Consider the following 7,456-nt stretch of genomic DNA (forward strand, 5'->3'; position numbering starts at 1 on the left):
CCTATGGGTGGAAGGTTTAAGGCACCAACTCCCCAGCCATTGGTTTACATGATCCAGTGGTGGGGTGTTGGAGACCAGGGAGGTGGGTTTGAAACAGTTTCTGACCACACCCATAGAGCCCTCAGTGTGCTACCTGCTTTACCTAGTTCACCCTCTTCTCAGCCACGTGGCCTTCTTGGGGTTCCTGGTTCAGTGTGAGTTTTGGACAAATCTCCCAGCTCAGGGCAGTTCAGCTCTTCTTGGCACCACACTCTCCCAAGGAGCCCGCTCAGCCTTCATGCTCCCTGATCTGATCAAATCCATGCCGCAGGGGTGGGAGATCTTGGGTGGAGGGCATTTTAGCCTTCGAGGCAGGTAAGGCAGCAGCGAGGCCGGGAAAGTCAACCAAGGCCATGGTAGGAGTGGGAGTACCAGGGAGTAAACGGTTGTGGAGAGCATCTCGATTAGATGCTTAATAAATGTTTGTTGAATGGATGAATGTGAATATCAGGAGCTGTGTCCCTGGGGCTGAGCGTGACTGGTGTGCCCGTCGTCCGCGCGTGTGTGTGTGTGTGTGTGTGTGAGAGAGAGCGAGAGCTGTGGCTCTGTGTCCACGTCTGTGCCTGATGTGTCTCTTCTCCCAGGCCTGCAGAGGGCGCACCAGCCTGGGAAGGGAGGCTCTGGAGTGGGCGCCGCTCTGGCTGAGGGGGTGGGTGGGCGCTGGCGGGTGGGGGGTGCTCTAGCAAGGGCGGGATGCGGCCCTGACCCGGCGGGCTGCTCAGAGAGACTGAGAAGGGCGTTGGGCCCAAAGTCCGTGGGCCTGGCACGGCCTCTGGTGCTGTCCCCGCTCCAGGCCCCAGCTGGTCCCGAGGCCGAGGGTCCGGCCCCGGGTCCCAGCGCGCGGGTCCCGGCACACGGGCGGACCGTGCAGAAGGGGGACTCGGGTTGCGGGTGGGACCCGCAGCTCCAGGACCTGGGGTCGGCGTGGGCTCGGGAAGCCCCTGGGCGGCGATTACCCCGGGCCGAGCACAGCGGCTGTCCCGCCAAATCTCTGCCACTCGGGCCCCTGAATCCGCGGGTACTCGGCTGGGCAGGCTGGGACGCATGGGCGGCCGGAGGCCGGTGTTTTTCCGTGAGTATTTGTCTTCCCCACCCCAAGTATTCCCAATTTATCCTGAGGCCAGGGCGCCCAACGTGGAAGACAGGAAGCAATGTTTGTCTTATAGGCTGAAGGAAGTTCACATTACCTCCGGGACTTCCTTCGCAACATAAATAACCCGCACCCGATTGATTCCTTAAACCACGTAATTACGGTGCCAGCTCTAAGAAAGGTTTCTTTCAACCTTTAGGTTGAAACCATAGGCTTTCAAGGTTTATTGAAAGCCTAACTGTGTGCCCGGCGCGACGCTCGCTCGGTGCCGGAGGATGAAGTGCTTTCACCTGGACAGGGACGGAAAACGAGTTTGTCCTGCTCATCAGTGGACATGGGAAAATTCTAGACCCCTGGTCTAGCATGAGACACATTTGAGGACAAATAATAAAGGGGGAAAAAAATCCCAGAAAGATGAAGGAAATGAGAACAGTAGTGTTCAACCCACAAGCCTGTTTGCCTTTGGAGGACGGAGGACCGCGACGACGATGCTGCCTCCTAGTGGCGGAGTCGGGCAATGAGGCCAAGTGGAGTTTAACATCCCGTCCGCTGTGGGTATTCTGAACCGAAATTGGCGCTGGCTGCTCAGGTAATCACAGGTGGAGTTCGGTTATTCATTTAATATTAGATTGAAATTTATTATTAGCACAATCCAGGACTCTAAAACAAAAGTCTTCAAGAACATGGCATCAGAGTTTCCCTGGGGTGTTTTTGTTTGCCACCAACTGGGAAATGGATTTCTTGAAGAAAATGAAGTTTTCAGCTTCCTGACATAGCTAGCTAACACAATCTCTGTAGGGGAACTGCAGAAGAGCCACCGCTAGAAGAATACCAAATATAGGCATTAGAAAAAGGCTTGGCAATTTCAACACCCATAAAAGTGGTAATTCATTGATGGCAAAGGAAAGATACATTGATGATTTTTAACAAAATAGCATCACTTTGTCCCCAAATACAAGGATAAATAACACCTGGACATGCAAAGAAAAAGAACTTCACAAAAGAGGTCAGTTGAAGCTGAAGACATTTTCACAGGTAAATGATTAAAGCTAGGAAACAAATTAATTTTGAGCTTTCATAAATAGCAAGTATAGACCCAGTCCCCCTGACCTTCCTGTGCCATAAAGCTGGGCAGAAGATGCCAGATATGTCAGTGGTGCTGTGCTGGTAGCCCCATAGTACCCCATTTTTGAAGATGTCAAAAGAAAGATCCTGTCATTGGTGATCATGTCCCTCTAATGACTGATGAGTAAAGAATGAAATAGTGGCTAGCGAACATGTGGCCCAGGTACCATGGAGGGAGAGGAGTGTTAAGAAATCTGGTTGCTCAGTTTGGAATTAGTTTCCAGTTCATATGACTGAGGTTGTTAAGACATTTCTATTAGCTGTAATTCTGGGAGCTCTTACTAGCCCCATCCATCCTTTACATTTGTGTCAAAGAGGCCCTTAAAGGATTTACAAAGAAGGAGTGAGCCAGGGGAAGCAGAAAGCTTCAGACTTTGAGGCAACACTGACAAGAGGGAGCTGGCCCACCATTTCGTAATTGTGTGTGGGTGTGTTATCATTTCATGGAAGAGATAGTGCTGAAATCATTTGAAAACATGGTATTAGTAATTTTCTGAATGGCACTGAGGGTGACATTGTTAGAAGATAGTAATTACTGTTAAAGGAAATTCCAGGGGTTACAGTGAGTTTTCATGTTTGTTTGTTGATGGTTTTGTAAATTTGGGGGATGACTGATCTTTGGAATTTTTTTCTTTTCACATTTCTAGTAAAAGCCATTAATTGTCTTTCTGTTGAACACTGGCAGACTAGTATTCAGTAAAATATTTCTTTTTACTGTATGCATGAGCATCAATTTGGAAGTCCTCCAACTTTATAATTTCATTTTATGCTTTATACTTATTTTTACTGAAATATTTACTTATCTAAACAACAATCTTCTGGAAAGTTACTTTTATCTCCCCTCCCATTCGGGTCTTTGTGATTTGATGCCTTTACAAATGTATACACACACCAGAAACATTTACTTTATTTATTTTATTATTATTATTATTTTTTGGCTGCGCTGGGTCTTTGTTGTGGAGCGTGGCCTCTCTAGTTGTGGAGCGCGGGCTTAGTTGCCTTGTGGCATTTGGGATCTTAGTTCCCTGATCGATCCCACGTCCCCTGCATTGGAAAGCGGATTCTTAACCACTGGACCACCAGGGAAGTCCTTAGAAACACTTACTTTAGTTTTAGTTGGGGCTCAAGAAGGAGTGAAAATAAATTCCTGTGTTTAATTTGCCATCTTTACCCTGAACTCCTACTTGTCTTTGAATTCGGTGGTGTTGATCTTTCCCCCTGTGGTTTGTGTTTTATGGTTTTATGTTTAACAAGTTCTTTTTCTACCTCAAGGTTATAACCACCCTCACCTATATTGTCTTCTATAACATATATTTAAAACATTAGGTCTTTAATCCTATGATGAAGTGTTTGAAAAATACTGAGGCTATGATAATGGGAAGGTAGAGGTATTTTAAATAAAGGAAGAACAATTTGAATCTTTATGAAAAACAAAAAGCTCAGTGACAAAAGGAAAGTAAGCACAGTACGCTACTTTGCTCTGCAGTGAACAACATTTACATGGTCATCATAATGTAAATTCTGATCATCGTCTAAATATAGTGGTATAGCTATATTTAGAGGATAGGGTGACAGGAGAAGAGGGTTCGTAAGAGAGCTAAATCTCCACTTTTTATAATAGGAAGTCAATAGGTAACTTAAAAAAAATTTTAATTATTTGGTTGTGCCGGGTCTTAGTTGCAGCAGGTAGGCTCCTTAGTTGTGGCTCACCAGCTCCTTAGTTGTGGCATATGAACTCTTAGTTGCAGCATGCATGTGGGATCTAGTTCCCTAACCAGGGATCGAACCTGGGCCCTCTGCATTGGGAGCGTGGAGTCTTAACCATTGTACCACCAGGGAAGTCCCTCAGTTGATAACTTTAAAAATAGGTAAATGAAGAAACAGAGGTATGAACAAAGTATTTAGACATATGGCACTAAGTCCTAGAGGAAGTGGCTTAAAAGTTGCAGGAAATGGTTGTTCAGAATAAGCCTTTTGGTACTTTCTGATTTTTTTTAACCGTGAGTATGTATTATTTGATTTTTTTGAATTATGGATCATACAGAAAGAAGAAAGAACAGGACAGTATTGTCAAAGATGAAGGCAGAAAAGGAGAGTAGGGACTCATTCTCTGATAAGATAGATATTATATTGCATGCTAATCAGGGCAGGACTTGAGGCAAATACCAGTTATGCAGTGTGGCAGGATAATTTAGTGAAATATGAAGTTTTGTTTTGTTTTGCCTATGTTTTCCTTTTTTTCTCTTTTTGCTGATGATTTTCTTTTCTCTTTAGAGCAAGCGAGGGTTTTGGTAGGGCTGAGAGTAGTAGCACCCTGATATTAGAGTCCCTTCTGCCTTTGTAAAAGTCTAAAGCAAACCTGGGAAGAGGTTATACCTTGGAGGGACTGGGAAGAGGGAGGGTTTTGGAGAGAGTTCTTGAAGACTGTGGAGGGGATTGGTGTGTATGTCCAGCCAGTATGGGCAGTGGGCTTTAATCCTTGACTGGGATGAAGCAAGCAAGCCACCTGAGTAGATGGCTCTGGGGAGATGTCTGGGGAAGCTAGGTCCAAGCCTGGAGGCTCTCATAGCTGAGCTCCCATGGCTCAAATGTGGCACAGAGCTAAGAGTTTGAGAGTCCAGGACCTGGGGAGTCATACCTGCTGGGAACACAGGGGCCAAAGCATTCACTGGTGAGACTGATGTCCAATGATGGGATGATGTAGAGGGCATGTAGGAAGCCTCTCCTGTGCCTTGCTGTTTCTTTGACCTTTGCACAGCCCTTGGCAGATGGGACCCCAAGAATGCCAGCGCTCCGGTGCAGGGGCTTGGAGTAGGTTCATTGAAAGAACATTTTATTTTATTTTTTGGCCATGCCACGCGGCTTGCAGGATTTTAGTTCCCTGACCAGGGATTGAACCCCGGCCCTGGCAGTGGAAGTGCCGAGTCTTAACCCCTGGACTGCCAGGGAACTCCTGAAAGAACATTTTAAAGTACAGTAAATCTTGAACATCTGAGTTTGTAGACTAAGATCACACCTGCCGCATGATGATAGGTAGGGAGCATCCCCTGTCTTCACTGTACTCAGAAGGAGCAGAGAGCAAATATTTTAATGACTATAATAAGCGGTAAGTGCTGTGGCATGCTCAGGCCCCGGTGGAAGGAGAAGGTGGTGGCAACCACCTCTAGTTCCTTGCCCCTCTCCCAGGATCTGTTCCCTTCTTTCCCACGTGGCCTGGCCCCATCTAATGGTCCTCTCTCTCCTAGCCTAAGGGCGAAGCGGGGAATTGGAGGATCTCTGCTCTGGGGAGGGAGAGGTAGAGGAGAGTTAGACTGGAGCCTTCTTGGAGAGGAGACTAATTTACATCTGAGTTCTGGGGTTCCAAATTCCTGCCATTGGAGACTTATTCCTTGGCCTCAAGAGGTTAAAGGGGCTAAAGTGCCCCAGGCCCCACCTAGGGGAGAAAGGAGAAAAGGGAAGGGGAGGATGCTTTCCCAACTGGAAGGAAGCTGAGGGAGGAATAGAGAACTCAGGAATAAAGAGCGCATAGCCCCATCAAACAATAAGGAGAGGCCATAGACCCTGCTTCACCGGTCAGGGCGGAAGGGAGTCCTCTGGGGTCTTTGGGAGGAGATAGGGGCTCTCGAGGGCTCCCAGGGCTGGAACTCTGCGTAGGGCAGGTTTCAGTAGAACTTGTGTTCACCTGTGTTACAGGCAGGCCCAGGCTCCCGCCTCCCTCCAGTAGACCCCAAGGAAAGGGGAGGCAGTCCCCGGTGAAGCTGGGAGTGAAAGAATGCTGGGCGGAGTCAGGGAAGGGATCTCTTCAGGGTCTCAGAGGCCTATGCAGCTGTTGGGGACATGTGCCTGGGATCCACTGTCTCTTCATTGGCAGGGATTTCTCAGAGACCAGGGGCAGCCCAGGTCCCACCCTGCCTGTCAGCCTCCCTTTTATTGCCCACAGGTCTGGGCACCTGGGAAGCAAGGAAACTCTTGGGGTGGGTGAGGATATAGAATTTGCCAGCCTGAGCTCTTGGCCAGGACCCCAGAGTGTGTGACTCCACCCTGTGGTGACAGTGGCTTCTCTGTGGACAAAAACACACAGGAACAGATACTTGGGAGGAAGGCCAGAATGGCTGTTTATTCAGTTAGGTATAAATCATATTTACAAAGACGAGGTGGGTGCAGTGTGGAGCACGGTCAGGTCCAGGGCCCTGGGTGACCTTTCCTCAGAGGGGACAGTCCTGCTGCCACCTCTCACATTTCCTATGGGACTTTCCCTTCTCTGCCTCTCTAGGCCTGGCCTGATGTGGGCAGCTCAGCCGTGCAGGGTAGGGTGGGTATACAGAAGGGGTGGTTGAAGCTGGAGAAGGGGTGAGGGGAGGCCAGCATGGGGTGGCTGCTCTGGGCCCCCTGAGTCCTCCTTCTCTCCTAGCCCACCTCTTGTCCCTTGGGCTGGGGCTCCAAGCCCTGATGAGACTGGTGGGGACCTCCTGGGCTCCGGGCTCGTCACTGGGCTATGGCCCTTTTGGGGTCTCAGTCCTGGGAGGGCAGAAGAGGGCTTTGAGGGGATGATCAAGGCTCCCCTTCATCCCACCCCCCGTCCCTTTAGCTTCCTTACCTCTTACAGCCTTTGGAGCCCTTTCCCTTCTTGCCAGACTTGGTGGCCCTCTTGTCCTTCTTACAGTCCTGGGCTGGTTTCCATGGGGCTGCTGGCTTGTCCAGACGCTGCATCAGCTGCTGCACCCAGGCCTTTTTAGGGTCTGCACATAGCTCTGGCTGAGAGCGTTTCCGAGGTGAGAACCTAGGGTTCAGGGGTTAGCAAGCCTGTCTTAGTCTTGCCCATCATGCCTTCCCACTCAGCTGCCAGCCTGCACCCACCCCCTTGTACCCACTTACAGGATAGCTGGGAAGGGGCAACCCAGGCTTGGTTCCTGCTTCCGGTAGCTGCGGACAACGTGGGTGGGAATCTTCCTTAGGCTGTACCTGAGGCAACAGTCCTGTGCTCCTCCATCACTGCCTGCAGGTGGGGTTCACAGGGAGTGAGGGGCTGCTTGGAGGCTCCTACCCCGGCCTCTCCACCCCCTTGCCCCCATCCTAGGCAACTCCCTCCTTGATACCTTGGGTCTGGGGGATGCAGAAGGCCAGAACTAGGACAAGGATGCTCAGAATCAGCGACTGAGCCATGGCCACGGTAGAGCTCGGGCGAGGTGGAGAGCTCCAAAC

General features: G+C 49.6%; 1 protein-coding gene across 1 annotated transcript; it reads right to left on the minus strand.

Moving 5' to 3' along the window:
- Positions 1 to 6,356: 6,356 nt before the first annotated feature.
- Positions 6,357 to 7,456, minus strand: CCL21 (C-C motif chemokine ligand 21). Its single transcript, XM_082842201.1, has 4 exons — positions 7,351 to 7,456; positions 7,130 to 7,250; positions 6,852 to 7,034; positions 6,357 to 6,772 (listed from the first exon to the last, which is right to left on the minus strand). The coding sequence occupies exons 1-4, from the start codon at positions 7,415 to 7,417 to the stop codon at positions 6,748 to 6,750; spliced, it is 396 nt and encodes a 131-aa protein (XP_082698327.1). The 5' UTR covers positions 7,418 to 7,456; the 3' UTR covers positions 6,357 to 6,747.

The sequence above is a fragment of the Leucopleurus acutus genome (genome assembly GCF_964270905.1).
Source record: "Leucopleurus acutus genome assembly, chromosome: 7".
Lineage (NCBI taxonomy): Eukaryota > Metazoa > Chordata > Mammalia > Artiodactyla > Delphinidae > Leucopleurus > Leucopleurus acutus.

Bases quoted from the DNA above. Each gene is read 5' to 3' on its own strand.
- CCL21 (XM_082842201.1), bottom strand. From the start codon at position 7,417: ATGGCTCAGTCGCTGATTCTGAGCATCCTTGTCCTAGTTCTGGCCTTC. The intron at 7,035-7,129 runs GTAAGTGGGTAC...CCTGAACCCTAG, and splicing joins TGCCCCTTCCCAGCTATCCT to GTTCTCACCTCGGAAACGCT. The intron at 6,773-6,851 runs GTAAGGAAGCTA...CTGCCCTCCCAG, and splicing joins GGCTCCAAAGGCTGTAAGAG to GACTGAGACCCCAAAAGGGC.